At 38.5% G+C, this 18390-nt stretch overlaps 1 protein-coding gene and 1 long non-coding RNA gene across 3 annotated transcripts in view; one reads left to right on the top strand and one right to left on the bottom strand.

Moving 5' to 3' along the window:
• Positions 1-17566, bottom strand: part of LOC112988285 (uncharacterized) — a 48236-nt gene extending 30670 nt beyond the window's left edge. For both annotated transcript variants that reach the window (XR_003260491.2, XR_003260492.2), the window contains exon 1: positions 17471-17566. This is a non-coding gene — a long non-coding RNA (uncharacterized LOC112988285). The remainder of the gene's footprint in view (positions 1-17470) is intronic.
• Positions 549-14537, top strand: ALB (albumin). Its single transcript, XM_026108687.2, has 15 exons — positions 549-705; positions 2241-2301; positions 3110-3242; positions 4096-4310; positions 5073-5205; positions 6220-6317; positions 7393-7522; positions 8427-8641; positions 9214-9346; positions 11236-11333; positions 11501-11639; positions 12150-12373; positions 12902-13034; positions 14049-14105; positions 14346-14537. The coding sequence occupies exons 1-14, from the start codon at positions 621-623 to the stop codon at positions 14097-14099; spliced, it is 1848 nt and encodes a 615-aa protein (XP_025964472.2). The 5' UTR covers positions 549-620; the 3' UTR covers positions 14100-14105; positions 14346-14537.
• Positions 17567-18390: the final 824 nt, after the last annotated feature.

Genomic DNA, 18390 nt, shown 5'->3' with positions numbered 1-18390 from the left:
CAAATAAAGGACTAGATTCAATTGTGCACCTGTGCCATTCCAAAATGAAAAGCAGCTCCTTACATATTCAGTTTATTTCTGTCGCTGGAGGACTTTAAAGCATCTAGAATATTGTAAGAAATTTACAATCTCGTATTTTGTAAAGTGATTTAAAATTAAAATTCTCTAATAAGAAGTGAATATGTGAACTGAGTACTACCTGGGTGAATGGTTACTGTATAGCACCAACCTGCTGTGCTTTTGAACAAATACTAGGAAAAAAGAAGCATGGCTATAGGATTAGACTTGATGACATTTTTGTCTGATGCCTTGAACCCCTTGTTTGTAATTTGATAAGGAAATTTACGCAAAACTTTATCTATTTGGGTGCTGGAAGGTTCAACGTCTTCAGGACAAAAAGGTCCAGAGTAAAACATAATAAACAAATAATATCAAATTCATTTTTGGCAAGGACATTCTAAGTTTTGTAATCTCCTTCAGACCAAATGGAAATCTACAAATGCCAACTGTAAGGTTAATAATCTACAGATGGTGTCTGTAAAGAGTATATAAACAAATGCTTTCCCTTCAATCTTCCTAGCATTTTCTCAGTAATTCAGCCCACATAATAATCTGCAGCCATGAAGTGGGTAACGTTAATTTCACTTATTTTCCTCTTTAGTTTTGCTGCCTCTAGGAATCTGAAAAGGGTTGCTCGAGATTCAGGTAAGAAAGGACTAATTAATTGTCTTTGCAGTCTTTGTTATATAAATTTGATGACTTCAATGCAATTTCATGAACAATTTTTGAGAGCTTGATCCAAAGTCAACTAAAGAGAACAGAAAAATTTGATTGACTTGGAAAGAAACTAAACAAAGTAATCTTGAAGGGATAGGTAGACCACTCCAGACAATTATTTAACTAGGTGAGTAAGTCTGGTAACCTGTCCTTTTGCAACATCGGAGTATTGCATGAAGAAGTGTTGATCATTCAGAATCTGTTACTTTCAGCTTGGAGCCAGTGGATTCACTGTGCTTCTGGAAGCGCTCTCTTTTGAATGATATTTCAAAAGTTAGTTCCTCACCAGTTCAAGGCATCAGTAGGTCACAGGTTAAAACCCCAAAAATCTAAATATCAGTCTGGGCTGTAACGATGGCTAGCCAAAAACTTCTCATTGGGTCATTTTTCCATGTGTTGAGAGATCTTAATCAAACAAATATATCTACAGCAAGTGCTAGAATTTTTCTCATTTAAATTTTTATTTTTTGTTTAAATATGAAAATGCCCAGATTTAACAAAACTGAATTTTCAGGAGCTGGTCTGGAAATATCAGTGAACAACAGTAATAAAAATTTGAATTGCAATTTTCAGCACTATATCTGTTATTATCAAAACAGATCTATTGACCTCAGTTCAGGTAGAGGAATTATTCTCCACTTTTTCTGAAAGCTGTTGAATGGTACTTCTAGAACAAAGTGACCCACATCTAGTTCAGTCAGGACTGTGGCCACCTGCCTCAGTATCTGCTTGGAAAGCTTTGGGGGAGCCTTCTGATCCGGAGTGTGGTATAACTACAACCTGTTTTATTACCATCAAGACCAAGTGAAGGGTTTTTTTCTGCTTTCCTTCTCATGAAGAACACACATGATGTGCATTCAGTGAAAAAAGAATATGAGTTTGCCAAGTTAATAATTTTTTTGTTTGAAAAATGATAACTCTACTAATGCATAAGCAGTCAAACTGCAGCTGCATTGTTTTATTTATAATGTAGACATTGTCATATTGTTGGTTTTGAAAAGTACATGTTTGATAACCCTTAAAAATAACCAGCAGCAGTCATTTCGAATATTTGAATTATGAATATGCTTACAGAGTTAAATACTATATTAGAATCATACCAATTGCACGCTTGGGTTTCCTCAGAAAGATAAGCATGTGCAAGAGTTAGGTATCTGCAGACAGATGGAAAAGCTGAGACAGCACAGAGTTCAAGGTGGCCTGGAGAAAGCTTTAGATTAAAGTTCTCTGCAAAGCAGTACAGAGTTTCCAGGATGATATACCATACAAAGGTGGGAATTTTACAGGTGCTGAGTGTTAGCTCGGTCTGTTCCAAAATAATGGTATTACTCTCTTAAGCACAGGAGCTGGGTAAATGCTGACCACTTTTGAAAATCTGCCCTAGCGTGCCCAGAATGTATTCTTTGAGGAATTTAGCAAGCAAATATGACACTGAGCATCATTGTTCTTTCCTTTTCTCCTAGAGCACAAGAGTGAGATTGCCCATCGGTACAATGATTTGAAAGAAGAGACATTTAAAGCAGTGTAAGTGAATGCTCAATTTGTGTTCTGCTTGTTTTTCATCTTTCTGATATTGGGCAAAAAAGGAAAACTAAAAAACCTTAAATAAGCTAGCAAGGAAAATAGGTGCCTCACTGAACCACAGCATAAAGTTAGCCTTCTTACTGTTAGTATACATTTTGTAAGCCTAGAGATACTTTAAGACCTGCAAAAGTCATGATGACCTTCTTGGTCCTTGGGAACACAACCCCCTGCAAAGTTTATGAGAAAATCTGTGTTCCTTATGTGAAAATAAAATAGGCATGAGTAATGCAGCTTTGATAATCTCTGGATGAAGAGAAGTTATTCAGGATTGAGACATTACCAGAAAAACTGAACAACCCCCCAAAAAAACCTATGGCAGGCTTTCTGAGAGAATTCAATTATTTGCTTTTGAAAATAGTTTGGGGAATAGCAGAGGGCGCTGACAGGAACATAACTACTTCTGAAAGAAGCAAGCCTGATATTTTATGTAACAATGGCTAAAACAGCTTAGGTTATGGCACTTTTGAATGAACTAGGTAGAAGGGGTAGAAAACTCATATTGCAGTCTTTTGTGTGTTCCTTCTAGTGTGTTATGACTTTCATTCTTGGGAAGTAAAGGTTAAAAACATTCTTCAGAAAGGAGTTGAGAACATGAAGGAAACAGAACTCAGTACTATGATCTTCATGCTATTCTTTTTAAGCATTTGTGCATATCATTTGAACAAAATTCTGAATTCAGAAGCATCTTTGGAAATGATGACTGTCGTTTTTCTTACCTACATGTTCCAAAATATGCTTTGGGTTTCAGCACCCTGGTCACATTTGCCCAGTATCTCCAGAAATGCTCTTATGAGGGGCTGTCCAAGCTGGTGAAGGATGTTGTTGACCTGGCACAGAAGTGTGTGGCCAATGAGGATGCTCCTGAGTGCACAAAGTCACTGGTATGCAGTGAATCCTTTGGTATTGTGTTTCTCCTCTTCTTATGCAGCTACCAAAATCATCCTGTCAAGGATTTATACCCGATACTTTCAGACTCTCAGGTTTTGATACCGTCAACTGCCGATGCACAGATTTTAGTGCCAAAACAAAGAACTTTTTTCTGTCAGGTTCTGGAATCATGCCTTTCTGAAGTGCCTAAATGACCTGCGGAGTCATACATTGGAGCCTAGTACCACACTTTGGCACATTAAGTTTAGCGTTGCCTAAAAGTAGATGTTATCTTTTAGTACAAATACCCCAGTTGCAAAATACAAGTCTAATTCTAGATGATAACTCCTAAGATCAGGTATCAAAAAAGGTCTGCAGGTACCCCAAATCCCTGCATGTCTTGCATGTTCAGCCAGACTTCTAAGAAAGTTAGGTGACTGTGTTCTTGCCAGCTCTAATATTCAAGCCAAATGATGTGATTATAGTCATTCTCCACAAAGGTTTCCCAAGCTGTTTGTCAACTAGAATATCAAATCCTGCTTCTGTAATTCACCTGAAAATTCACTTATTTAGTCAGAATAGAGGTGAAAGGAGACTACTATATGGTACAGAGTATTTTTAAATTATAATTAAAAATTAGAATTTTTTTTCTTGATAAAGCACTGTAACACTTGACACTGCATCACATAAAGTAAAACTTTATTAAATTGTTTTGAAAACAGTGGATTATTCTGATTTATGGTCTAAATCCTATCTAGTAAAAATTTACTTTTTTAATTTGGATTTTCTTTTACACATAAAGAGAATGTACATTACACTTTTCATAAACAATCATAGTTCTGACCCTCATCAATTTCTCCCTTTTAGCCCTCAATTTTCCTGGATGAAATCTGCCAGGTAGAAAAACTCCGTGACTCATATGGTGCAATGGCCGACTGCTGCGGCAAAGCTGATCCTGAAAGAAACGAGTGTTTCTTGTCATTTAAAGTTCAACAACCAGATTTCATTCAGCCATACCAAAGACCAGCTTCTGATGTGATATGCAAGGAATACCAGGACAGCAGAGAGGCACTTCTGGGACAGTAAGAAAAGCACTGATGTTGTACTGGTTAAATGTTTAGTTACACAAAAGAGGAATATTCCCAAGGTATACAGAGTGTGTAGACATACAGAACATCCTGTATGCCTCTGCAATCCTTAGTCTGGCATGCAGTCTCCCATCTGCATGGATAAAGCAGCTAGTCAGTCATTAAATATTCTAAACTCTCATCATATATTTTCATTCCATGCTAGAATACATTTCTCCATGCAAAGCTCAGTTTAAAAAAACGAAAAATCGCATTTTTTTATAGATAAATCTTTGGTTTTATTTTTGTTGTTATTGTTGTTGTTGTTTTGCTCAAAAAAAGCCCTGGAACTATGGGATTTTTTTTCCAAAAAAAAAAAAAACCCTGGAAAACCACAGTGTTTCCATTATTGATTTAATAATTTACTTGCTCCAACTTCTGCCTCCCCCTCCCCATTGTAACTGGAAAGGTGACAGTAAAGAGAATATACTTTGGCAATAAAATATTGAGAAAATGGACTTTGATGAATGTTTCACTCTCAAAATCAAAATTTGCAAATATTTGACAATGCATTTAAAAAAACATGTATAAAATCAAACTAAGTGGCTGAAGATATAGGGAGTTCATCCTTCTGTCACTGTTACTGAGTTTACTAATCTTACTAAGATTGGAAAACTAGGTTAAATTTCTAAACTAGAAATATAAGTTAGAAAAGCCATACAGAGATTTGATGCCATTTGTTATTGTTGGAATACACTACTTATGCTTTTCTTTCAGTTTCATTTATGCTGTTGCAAGAAGAAACCCTTTCCTGTATGCCCCTGCAATCCTTAGTCTGGCTGCTGATTATGAGCATGCACTTCAGAGCTGTTGCAAAGAGGCGGATGTCGGTGCTTGCTTGGATGCAAAGGTAGATCAGATTTTTCACTTTGGGTAAAAGCATAGCATTCTGGTCTGCCACATAAAGGTCTCTTCTGATCTTGGCAGCAATTCTCTTTAAGTTTAAAAGTGATTTTTGAAAGGCCAATGTCAAAGCACGGTTTATAGTTCCAAAACAAATTCTGCTTTCCCATGGTGGTTTTCAGTAACCGTTTGTCTATGGCTTTGCGGAAACTAAGATGGTCAAACAAAAATCACATTTTGATTTTTTAAGTGAAGAAGGAGCGTATCCAAGCCAAAGTGTAATGAAGCTTGCCTTTTTGTCCCTTTGCTAATACAGTGTCAGGCAGTTATGAGTATTGTGCACACATGCTGAATCCAAATAACATGTAGCACTCGGGATTTTTCATCTGCAGCTAGACTGTAGTGAGGTCTTACTTTGCAGCCGGGTATGCCATCTCCAGAGGTCTCTCCTATTCTTCCCCTATTCCTTGCCCAAGCAAATGGAGAAGAAAAAGTGAGAAATGGGTGGAATCTGTCTCTTCTTGCAAATCTTTGCATTAATAACTTGCTTAGAAGGGTCAGGATTAATCATGTGTTAGCCATATGGCTCAGTGTCAGGTGACTTCCACACACCTTTGCTTTTTAAGGAACAGTAGCCAAGATTTCTGATTAACCATCAGGATGGCAGGAGCCAAATTTTTCCTTTGTCTCATGCTCAGTCTCAGTGACTTCCACATGGTCACTGTGATGCTTTGAAAGACAGCTTGCACTCCTTTGAGGCCAGAGTTTCAATTAAATTAATATTTGGTGAGCAATGGAGAATGGGTAGAAGTATTGTACCATGCCATGGGGTGTGTAGACTAGGAGCTAGATGCTGGACCGTGAACTGGTTAGGACTAACTAAGAAATTCTCTGCTTAACTTTTCACGGTTAACCAGACAATAATCTGTTGTGTTTCTGAAGTGGGATTTTCAGATTATTTTTTTCTTGGTCCATTAAATGTAAGCAATTTAATGTGACAATGTGCATCCTATTACCACAGGCAGCTGCCATAAAAGAGAAAGCCAAGAAAATAAGCTTGAAGCACAAATATTCTTGTGGAATCCTCAAGAAGTTTGGAGAGAGAGTTTTCCAAGCAGAGTAAGTTACACTCACTGTTTTATAAAAAGTAGGCTGATTATCCTAAACCAGAAAGAGGTTACTCAAGAGAAAAATATCAGCATATATATAATTCAACTCCATCTGCAGAGCGTGAAAACTATACTCACAATACTTCCTAGTGTGCTTTTGCCTGAGGGCCGTTCTCCAACAAAATAGAAATTAGCAGGTAAACCTCTCAATCTAGAGTGTGCCTGCAGTGGTTTCTCTGCCTAGCTATTTTTTTTTAAATATGGAATTTAATTCTGACCAGGTTTCTGTATAAAGACAGTAAGCAAAGGGAAACCTGTCTATTCTGTGTTGACAGTGAATGCTAGTAGAAGAAAGGAGTTTCATTTCTTTTAACTTCCATGGCTACCTGTAGATAATTTTGGAAGGTATGGGGTATTTGAAACGGTATCACTCAGAACGAGACATTCCAGTGTGTTTAATCTACATTTTTGCCAAAGTTGTGCCCCATGCTACGCTAGTAGCTTTTCCTGATAGGCATAATAGTAAACAGCAAAGTAAAATGCCAGTTTGAACCTGAAAGCAATACAAAAGTCAAACTTGGCAGAATCACAGTTCTTGCCAAAGGCAAATTTTTTTAAAATTAAGAAAGACTTTTTGCAGTAATGAATGGATCACCTACCTGAACATAGAGAACTGCTTTCATTCTGTGGCTTGTCTGATATGCTGAGATTGACTAGGACCACTTTATGAGATATAGTTAGCTTCATCTTAAAAATTTAATTCAGACTGTGGGTGTCTGTGCTAGGTAATCTAGAGATCCTTCACAGATAGAATGGGATGAATCACTCCCTAGAATCCCCTAAAGTAGGCATCTCAGATACACAATCACAAACTTGTCTCTGTCTGTCTACTTTAAAGGAGCATTGAGTGACTGAGCAAGGGTAGATATCTTATTTCTAACCAGCTCAAGTTAGTTGAGAAGAATGCACGAACATTTCCTTCAAACATTGCTAATTTAGAGTATTGTAAGTGTTAATGACTTGCAAGTTTTCTGTTCAATATTGAGCTTTAAATCAAATGTATTTTTCTTCTTTTCTTTTTCTAGTAAACTTGCTTTTCTTAGCCAAAAATATCCCAAGGCTCCATTAGCAGAACTTCGTAAAGTTATAGGTGATGTTAAGGGTATCTACAAAGAGTGCTGTGAGGGGGACATGGTGGAATGCATGGATGACAGGGTAAGCTAAATATTTTTCAAAAATATTTACATATTTGAAAAGCATTAGGAAGACAATAATTTCTACAGCTGTTCTTTCACAGTCCATGGCAGTTGTATTCAATACTGCTGGCTAGTTCCTCAGCCACTAAAAAAACCATGGTCAGCTTAACTGGTTATTACTGAAGTTTGGTTTTTGACCAGTTCTGGGTCGAGTCTTTTGTAATAATGATGACAATGAATTACTCCTTACGCTATAGTACGTTTCTTTGCTTGAAATTAAAACATTCATCAGGGAGGTTGTTTGATGGTATCTATTCACTCCAAGTCAACAACCAGGTACACAGGGCAAAAGGAAGCAGAGGAAAAAAGGCCAGAATTTTTTTCCGGTCTTGCTGTGTGTACTACTATTATTCCAGCTTTCCTGTAGTGCCAGTGAAATCTAGAGGGCAGCTCACATGGGAAGGCTTGCAAACTGCAACAGTAACTTTATTTAAATATTGTCTGGCACCCTGGGACCTAAACATAGCTCTCAAACCTGTAAACAGTTGGTGTCCTGGGATGGCTTTATGACGCTCTAGGTGTTTTAATGTTACATCCTTTATCAGAGGTGGGCATATGATAGGACTAAAAGCATGAATCGAGTCCTTTGTGACAGGCCACTCAGTGACTTCCACTGCCATTCCAGACTACTTGTCTTCTCAATGTTTCTAAGATCAGGTAGGGGGCCTCATTCTCCCCAGGCACAGGAAATGTCAGTCTCTCCCAGATTTCTTTTTTCTGTGGAAACACCATTTCTTTAGGAAACGTAAGTAAATTGGTAACCTGAACAAAAAGGGGAGAGTCTGGGAAAGAGTGTGGAGCTGAATTAATCTCATTTTAAGTTATTATTTCATAACTTGTCTAATAATGTTTTAATTCTACAGGCAGAGCTTGTGAACTACGTGTGCTCTAAACACGACGTTTTCTCAAGTAAAATCAAAGGCTGCTGTGAGAAACCACTTGTGGAACGAAGCCAGTGTATTATGGAAGCAGAGTTTGATGACAAACCTGAAGATCTCCCTTCACTAGTTGAAAGATACATACACGACAAGGAAGTGTGTAAACACTTTGAGCCTGACCATTCCTTATTCATGTCAGAGTAAGTAATGATAACAATGTGTGTGCTTGGGTTTGAACACAGAGAAGTAATGAGCACTGAATAAATTCCATGACTAAAATATAAGGGCAAGGCCTTCTGCTCTTTCATCTGCTCTCTTTTCTGAAATATAGCATTTTGCAACACCAGAAAAACTGTCCTCTTGCATGTTTCAATTGCACTTGGAGATGCCCAAATGGAAGTCCAATGTGACTAATGTCATAAATTCAGCTCTAGTTTCTCGTTCATGCTTTGTGACTGTTCCCATTTAACACTGTCCTACCTATGGAACCTGTGTTTATCAGTGCTGTTCTTTTATTCAGGGGCTTTGTGCATGTCCATGTGCAACACATCCTTAAAAAGTATTCTATTCTGGGAAAGTGTTTTGTTCCTCTTGCTTTCACTCTGTTGGCAGACAATAGAATGACCAGAGCATACTACCAAAGTGAACATTCAAGATTCATTTTCCACCTTACTTGATCCTCTCTGAGTAACTGTCATTAGTTATTGTTCTGTGCATGAAGAACATAGTAGGTTATTCGGTAGCTCTAATGCTGTCAGATTGTGTCTTTCAGGTTTCTTTATGAATACTCAAGACGACACCCCGATTTCTCCACTCAGCTGCTTCTGAGAGTTGCTAAGGGCTATGAAACGCTCCTGGAAAAGTGCTGCAAAACTGACAATCCTGCTGAGTGTTATGGAAGTGCTGTAAGTGCAATGCTTTGTTTGCACATAACTAGAGTACTTGGCTGGTTCCTGTCAATAAACAATTAGACTGAGGAGCTCCAATGGAAGAGCAGACAGCAAGCATTTCAGGCGACTAATCTCAGGGGAAGTTGAGATTCAGAAGGGAGATGAAGCAAGCCAGAGCCCATGACAGGGATATAGAGTCTTCTCAGAGCAGGGATCAACTTTATTGGTCACCTTATGAAATCTCAGACTAGTCTAACTCGACCGACTGATGCATCCCTTTCTCCCAAGTGATTTAGCTTATTCTAAATGACAAGACTAATAGCGGGTTAGCTGAATTCTTCTATGGGCTCCACTGCATATACTGAGTGGCTGTTAATTGATTAGGATGGGAGCCTGCACGGCCAGCTCACACAGACACTCCTAAAATTAGGTGTCCTTACCTTCAACTGAATCACACACCAAATGACAACAGAAGTTGATCTACTGGCAGCTTTGGCCTAGAGATAGAAAGAGGATGCTCCCCTCATAGTTGTTAATCCTATATTAAAAAAATATTCACCTGATTAGAAAAGGGGAAAACAAATCCTGAATAGGGATCAGACAAACATTCTCCAGGCTGTAAATCCAAAGGATAGTTAATTTAAACTAAATTTTAAAATCTTGCTGCCTTTTTTATTGAATTTATGTTAGAACTTAAGACTCATGTGAGAATCAAGTGCTCCCCACTCCAGCCAGGCCAGGCACAAACAGTCAATCTGTTATGACAGCCACCAAGATCACATTACTTAGTTAGTGTTGTGCTCTGTTTAAATAGAGACAATTCAAACAAACACTATTAGAGGTTTAAAGAAAAAAAAAAAGAAAGAGAGAGAGAGACAAGTTGCACATAAAGAAAATGTCAAGTGATTAGAAGGTCACCGATGCTACAAAGAGTAAAAAAATATGCATATTTTAACTAGCCTCTGAAGCTATCAACCCAAGATAGAGTATGTTGAAAACACACTTAGATCATGCAAAAGAAAGGAATAGCAGGAAACTGTTCTGGCTCAGGAGGGAGTTTCTTTATCCTAATGCATGGAGAGCTAGGTGCATTTTTCTTTGTGTGCATTCATAGCTGCAGATGCACTCTAGCACAGGTGCTGAGCTTAGGCAGTCCAGAGAATTCTGGGTCCAAGATGTTTGCTGAGAAGGCAAGGCATGGTCAGATTTCAATGGTGCGCTAGCTTTGGCAGTCTTAGTTTGAGGAAACTGCTCCCATGAAGTAATTTTAAATAGTGAGCAACTTTCAACAGATGAAAGGATTGTGTAGTTATTAGGGCTGTGAAGCAAGAGAACAGGCATTAACCTTCACTCTTGTGCAGCTGTGGCTCGAGAGCCACCAACCTGCAGTCATCTAAAACCGTGATTTGCAGCCTGAGTTAACTGTCAATATTCCCCAAATAGTCAATGGAGAGAGAGAGGGAGAGAGAGAGGGAGAGAGAGAAAGAGAGAGAGAGATACTGAGTGTGGCATGCCAAGAAGGTGATGCATTTCCCCTATCTCAGTTATCAGTCTAAGGAGTCAGTGGATTGCCTTCATGGAGCTGCTGAATCTCTTTATTCATTACAGAGAAAGTCCAGACAGCAAACTTAGGCTACACACCTAACTCATCTAAGTATCAGCAATACAAACCTCACCCCTTACTTTTCAGCTGCACACTGGAAGGACTTGCTCAATTTATAGGATGTGGGGAAGATCTGTATATCAAAACATTTTAAGATTCTCAGTTAAAAGAATAATTTTGACTTATAAAATGGATATCTAACAGCTAATGAGATTTAGAAGAGACCAGAAGGTATCTTTCTATGATTGTGACCAGGATGTCCTGCTGTAATGTTAGTAATAAATTTGATACTCATTTGCAGGAAGAGGAATTGAAAAAACATGTTAAAGAAACTCAGGATGTTGTAAAGGTAAACTGCGATCTTCTTGCTGCCCATGGTGAACCGGACTTCCTCAAAGCGTAAGTACTTTCCAGTAAGCATTCTCAAGTGTAAGCAATGATCCTGACCTGCTTTGGGCAGATCGATTTGGATTTTGCTTCTATTTTCACTTCACTGGTCTAGCTCAGTGATTCAGTGCAGAAAACATTCTTCAAATGTGAACAATCTTTTTGGTATGTTTCTTCAGAATTCTGATCCGCTATACTAAGAAAATGCCTCAGGTATCAACTGACACCTTGCTTGAAATTGGAAAAAAAATGACAAGTGTTGGTGTTAAGTGCTGCCAGCTTCCTGAAGACAGACGCCTACCTTGTTCTGAGGGACACGTGAGTGCATTCATTAATTCTCCCTACTCCTTTTTACCTTTCTTCTGTTCTCAAAAATGTTGAATTCTGACACAATGGTAAAGATGCACCAATTTTCTTCATGAACCCCAAACTAAGTGTCTACATAATGTAATTTGAATTCTGTTCATTTTTAATGGATTTGAGAACCCAAGTAGTTCTCTCCAACTGTAGCCTGTGAAAGTTTTAGCTAAACTTTGTTCTCCCCCAGAAAGCAAAAGTCAGTTTGATTAGGTCAATGGCAACTTGCATTTGGGAAAGCTAAACAGTCTCTTAAAAGAAAGTACTTACTGAATTTAGCTTAACGGTCAAATTGTCCGCAGAATAAGTGCCCAACTCCAGGAATACATACCAAATACATCATTTTAAGACCGTGTTTAGATCTGATAGCTTCCACTTGAAATTATTCTATTGTGACATAAGCATCATGCATTCCTTCTATTACTGTAGAAGGTGTAACTAGTGTTTGTCCTTCTTCCTTTCTTTTCTCAGCTGAGCATTGTGATTCAGGAAATGTGCAAGAGACAGGAGACCACACCTATAAACGACCAGGTTGCACACTGCTGCAGTGACTCCTACGCTTACAGGAGACCGTGTTTCACTGCCTTGGGAACAGACGAAAAATATGTGCCTCCACCATTTGACCCTGAAGTGTTCAACTTTGACGAAAAATTGTGCACTGCTGCTCCTGCTGAACGGGAAGCTGGCCAGATGAAGTAAGCTAAAAAAACCCAACAAATTTATGTAGAAAAAAATCCTGCGGTGTAACACTTAGGGGAACAGGAAGCAAGCTACAAGAACTCTGTTTTGGTATGTGACAGGGACTTCACTGGAGAGAGAATACTGGACAGAATTACATGTTTGTCCTGAGCTTGCCAATGCATAATGTCATGTGGTTGAAGAGAGGCAAAAGAAGGCATTTTCTTCCAGTGAAATCCACATCCTAGCTGACCAGGTTTATGTAGGTCCACTGCCAGTGTAAGCCTTAGGGCGTACTTAGTTGAGACATCATACAGATCATTTTGGTAAGGCTTTCCCATCTGTAGCTGCAGGAGAGAGGAGAAAAGGAAAGAAAAGATGATTCTGAAAGACAGGGAGCTTGGAGTCACAGGCAGACATAGGCTCCTCTAGGCAAGACAGAAAGCCTCAGAAATGATCCATTTCTGTATAGAATGGGATATGATAAATTGGGAAATCAAACTACAGCAGGTAGCATTAATTGCTTATTTTGGCTTTCTTTCCAGATTGCTTGTCAACCTCATCAAGCGCAAGCCCCAGATGACAGAAGAACAAATAAAGACAATCTCTGATGGTTTCACTGCCATGGTAGACAAGTGCTGCAAGCAAGCAAACATTGAGACATGCTTCGGGGAAGAGGTATTTCTTATCTCCCTTATTAAAAACAGAACAAACAAGTATACAGGACAATCAATAGGAAACCATGCATTAAGTGATTCTGCAAACCACAATGACTGCCCGTCCACGTGCCCTTGCAATAAATTTGCCTATAGACCGTAACATATATCTTGATTTACACACAGATTGTAGTCATAGAATAACTTCATTTGCAAGTGATGTTGGAGGTCCATCCTCTGCTCAAAGTAGGACTAAGGTTTAGGTTAGAAGACATTGCTCAGGGCCTTGTCCAGAAGAGTTCTGAGTATCTCCAGGGATGGAGGTTCTACAAACTATAGTTGAAAAATGTGTGTGTATAGAATTGAAACTAAATCTCCTACAACCATGAGCTTCCTTTTGGGCTACAGATTCTTCTAGGGCCCTAAGGACTACTGGTGAAGAGTGCATCTGGATGAATTATCAGAGAGTTCTAGGAAATAAAGGTATATTGGCAAGGCAAGTCTAGCTGATTATGTCCTACGAACAGTCATTCCATTTTTTTCAAACCAGTCAACTACAAACACGTTCATTCGTTTGACATTTGCTCTTTCCTAAAATAATCACAGGAACAGCTCATCTATAGCCATACTGCTGAGCAGGCTCCAAGCATTTGCAGGAAGCATAAATGTCAGTTTCCAAAGAGCAATCATTATCATTTGAAAAACTGAGGATTCTGTATTAGCGATATAAATTGCTTATCCATTGACTCTTTTTTCATTTATAACCCAACTATTACATAGGTAAGTATATTAGGAAGACCTTGGAACAATTTACTTAGAACTCACTCTAAAAAACTTATTTTCTACCTTTGCAAGATTGAAGAATACCCAGCATACAGGAGTGCACAGTTTTTGAATTTAGAAAGTACTGTTACAACTATCATTTGACCTGTAACACAGACACAAGATTCAAGGTTTATGAAAGGTTCATGGTCAGGCACTATACACTTTGCTATTTGGTTCTCTCTTTCACCACTGCTTGTATTCCTTTTTCTAGGGTGCAAACCTAATAGTCCAGAGCAGAGCCACATTAGGAATTGGAGTTTAATACACGGTAGGTAACAGCAATAGAATATATATATTGGGATATTTATCTAACCCTCCCAGCCCACCCCTCAACATATTTAATTGTTTCGGAGCAAATAATTATCTAGCTTCTCTTTAACCATTAGATGTTTGCTTTTTCTAATGTGTGGTTTACCATCTGCATATAATGATATAGCATACAGAAGGCTACAGTTCTAGCAGTATGCTACTGTTTTACAAAATAATCCTTTTCATTTCTCCCCTCTAGGTTTCCAGTGGGGAAAACAAGAAGATAAAATGTTTCTGTGCAACTTCTCCTGCCCATGACCTTTTTTCCTTTGTATTGAATGACTGTTTCATAAATTTTCAGTGTTTTGTCAAACCACATGCTTTTCCAGAAACTTTTCAATTCTATTACTTTTAAAAAATGAATAATAAATAAAAGCTTTATAGTTCTGCATCTGTCCTGGTCTGCTGATGACTATCATAAGGCACAGATCTGCAGTACTCCCTACAGTACTGCTATAGCAGTGTATTTATGGGCAACATAGGCATTCCATTGTTTTCTTCCTCTTACATTTCTCGCTCTGTGAATTATGTGCATGTCCCACCCATCAATGAATATAAAAGCAAGTAAGTAGCTTAGTCAGATGTTAATACCCTAACTCAATTACAGGAACACTTTGCTCTTTTACTTCAACAATTTTATTTATATAGTAAAAGAATGTTCAAAGGAACTGTTCCATCTGAATAAGGTGACAAGCAACTTGCCCTTAAAAAGAGAAAAATGTTTTACATCAGCCAAGACTCAAGTATCTCTTAACTCGCAAGGAGTTGCATACAGATCTGGGCCACTTCTATTTGTGTCTTCAGTTCTTCTTAAAGAGCTTTTGACTTTATAGAAAGCCTCTTGAGAAGCCTACAGTCTAAATCTTGCCCTTCATTGCAGGAACTTCCTAACAGAAATTTTGGGATTCCATGTCACTAAAGCACTATACTTTCCTAGTACATACTTAGTTTCAGTCCATGAACACCGAAAAACAGGTCTACTACACCAGAATTAGGGCTGGTATTTTTGATTAGAGCCTTTCTGAACTGAAGACATTACACATGGGTACTTTTCTCGGCCTTGAAACTCTTCATGAGTTCTGCAGTTCACAAATGGTGAATCTTCTGCAGAACTGTAGAAATATGCTCAGAATGAAACATTCAGAGACATGGGTCAGTGGGGTTGAAAATTTAAAAGAAATTATCAAGAATCTTAATATGGTTGAAAATTTTGATCTTCCAATCACTCTAAGTCACAGTTATGCATTATTGCAGAAGAATTTACATGACTTCAAGGCAGTAACAAACATCTTGCTAAAGACTTCAAGTTTTGCAAATTTGAGCAGGAATCATTAATGGGTCACAGTTAGGCACATTTTTCTTTTATAGCTCAATATTTGTTGTTTTTCCCTAATTTATGGAAGTACAAACAGCCATCATAAAGGCCATTCACATTATGTAATTCGCCATCCAAAAAGCTGATATCTGTTCACTACAGCTAAGACTAGCCTGCTCTAGAACCATGTCATTGTATTTCATTAGAACAAGTCAAGCTTGCTTCGGGAAAAAGTTCTGAAGCATCAAAGTCGGTGCTAGCAGCATAGGTCTGTCAAGAAGTGTGGGTTTCTCCTCGGTTTTCCCATCTTTGCTGAAACCCAGGCTACCTCACATTACAGTTCTTACACATGCTAGTTAGATTGCTCTCAACTCTAGTATGTCTCTTCAATTGCTCTTTCTCAGACTACAGATAGAGTAATTCCACATACCAAGCACCTTAAATTAAGGATTCAGTTAAGAGATAGAGACCAAAAATCTGTTTCTAATGAATACTTTTGTAATTTGCTGTCTCCAAAGAGGTAAAGAATTCATATACAGGTGATTTTCAGGCTGTATCTATCAATGCTGAAACGAGTAATGAGCCAAGGAGCAGAGTCGAATCAAATATCAATGTACCAAAAACATCTGAAAAGAATGGAGGGGAAAAAAGAAGCAACTTCTAGCAGTCATAGGAATTCATGCATTGCTCTCTTGCACGTGACAGTGCCTTTCAGTTTACAGAATGACAGATCATTGCAGCTGAGCTACGGCATTTATAGTAGTATCTCAAGCCCCATGGATGATGTAGCTTTGAACAGACCTTCCATGGGTTTCCTCAACTGACATATTTTTGTTTGTTTGGTTGAGTTCTTTTTTGTAATGAGATAACTTTCCTCTTTCTCTTGTAGAGTCTGAGTTCAGAAGGCAGAGGAGTAAGCACACCTGCAGCTCTGGTTAAGACTACACTGGTACAAAAGTATTCTTTAACCATGTAAGAGTCCCCTAAAGAGGTAGGGAATCTTTCAGCTATTTTCTGGAACATATTTGAATTTCTGCTCTCAAACCTGAATGATTACTTCAAATTTCAGAAAGGCTGACCTTTATGATAACTCTTAGTATGATACCTGCAATTTGTTTTCATGCAATGGCTTCTGTAGACAGATGATTTCAAGAGATTTTTAGTTTTCCTGTCCTTTCTATCAAAGCTTCCAGCCCCTAAAACTCACAGAAGACTACAGAAATATTTCTGAATATTCAAGGGAGGAACAATACACCAGTTTAAAGTCAATAGCATGGGTTTTTTGAAAGGCCTGGCTCCTTGCTTGTGAGCAGCCGAGTTAGCAACAGCCTGTCCAACCAGCCAAAGCAGTGCTATACAATCCATTTCCTGTGCTGCTTTACTGTGACAATTCACTTGGCAGTTTTGCTGGTACATGATGTGCCCTGAAGAAAGTGAAGAGTCCTAGGAAAGTAAAACTAACTGGTAATAGATAACAACCTGAAACAATGAGGCCTTAGTTGTGCCAAGTAATACAGAGGATGACACGCTTCACAGTCTGGTGCTCTTTGTAAGCCCTGTTTATGGCTCTCTCGTTATAGCACAGCATCACAAACTCATACTTAGCAATAGTTGTTCATCATCTACTATAACCCCTCAGTCATGTGGAGGCTAACTTTTGCTTTCTCTGTTTTTTTTTTTAAATATACACAAGATATCTCTCCTTTCTACAGATCTGCTGTAAAGTCTAGCAAAGCATTGAACAGTGAACTTTCACAGGGATATGTTTTGTGATAATTGGATCACATCGTCCAGTTGTTAGAAAAATCCTGATAGGAGCTCACACCCATCCTTTACCCGAAAGACACTGTTGACACCGTCAGCCATTTCCACTAATTAACGCACACCTCCTCAGGCCTAACTCCTCTAAATTAATCCATTTACTATATTTACATAACTTATCATATGACAAAAAAAAAGCACCCTCAAATAAACACAAATCACTAATTCATAACACATGCAAAACCTACCATTGCTGGTCAAAGAAGCTCTTCCTGCAGATACCAAAGTTTTCAGAAAAACCACCAGATCCAGAAGTTAAAAATTCTCCTTTTCTCTTAGCTGGTTAAAAAACAAAGTCTTGTCTGCTCCTTGGGTGAAAGAGTAATGAGCTATATCCCTTTCCTTCTGCTTTCTGCCTCAGTCTTTAACTGCTTCACCTGACACCCATCATCTACACCCATCAGTTCCCCCTCCCACCTGCCCAAAACAGCTTATTATGTTAACCCCGTAATTGTTCTTTTTCTGCCTCCTCCTCTCCCTACCTATGTCTTGAATCATAATGTGACAGGTGTCTATAAGCATGGTTTCCAATCTCTTTTAAAACAGTAGTTATTAAATCTTTTAAAAGAGTGGGTATTGGTAGCAGTCTTTTTAAGCGCATCCCTAGAGAGTGTGGTCCCCTCTTGGTCATAGCTTTTCCGTGTTACTTCTAATTTCTCATGGTCTCTCTGAGGTTGATGGAATATCTTGACTTCTTCACTCCAGTTGCTTTGTCTTGGTATTTGGGAGCTGGGGGTTCGTTTCATGGCTCTGGAGTCTCTCTTATAAGAAAATCATTAGCTACAGTTTTAATGTACAGGGATTCCTTCAAGCCTTCAGCTTTCATGGGAAAATCTGAGAACATTCTGATCTTTGGAAACATTTATATCCAGTTTGTGATGAAGCAGATAGAAAAATTACCAGGTAACTATAAAGTTCTTCCAGTCCTCCACACCAGCTTATGATGTAGACCTCACAGTGCTCAGCCCTACCAGAAATACAGTGGGGTGTCTCTGGGCACTTGGTAACGGACAGTGGATTTGGGCAGGTTCATGGGTTCCTGAAAGATTCCTCCTGGTTATGCAGCTGCTTAGCCCCTTTCCATTCCCAGATCCATGCTATGAAGCTT

The sequence above is a fragment of the Dromaius novaehollandiae genome, chromosome 4 (assembly GCF_036370855.1).
Source record: "Dromaius novaehollandiae isolate bDroNov1 chromosome 4, bDroNov1.hap1, whole genome shotgun sequence".
Lineage (NCBI taxonomy): Eukaryota > Metazoa > Chordata > Aves > Casuariiformes > Dromaiidae > Dromaius > Dromaius novaehollandiae.
Note: the sequence above shows the minus strand (reverse complement) of the source record. Positions and strands in the feature narration are given on the sequence as shown.

Excerpts from the sequence above, each read along its gene's own strand:
- ALB (XM_026108687.2), top strand. The coding sequence starts at position 621 with ATGAAGTGGGTAACGTTAATTTCACTTATTTTCCTCTTTAGTTTTGCT. Across the intron at positions 3,243-4,095 it reads CTGAGTGCACAAAGTCACTG|CCCTCAATTTTCCTGGATGA; the intron begins GTATGCAGTGAA and ends TCTCCCTTTTAG. Across the intron at positions 11,640-12,149 it reads TACCTTGTTCTGAGGGACAC|CTGAGCATTGTGATTCAGGA; the intron begins GTGAGTGCATTC and ends TTCTTTTCTCAG.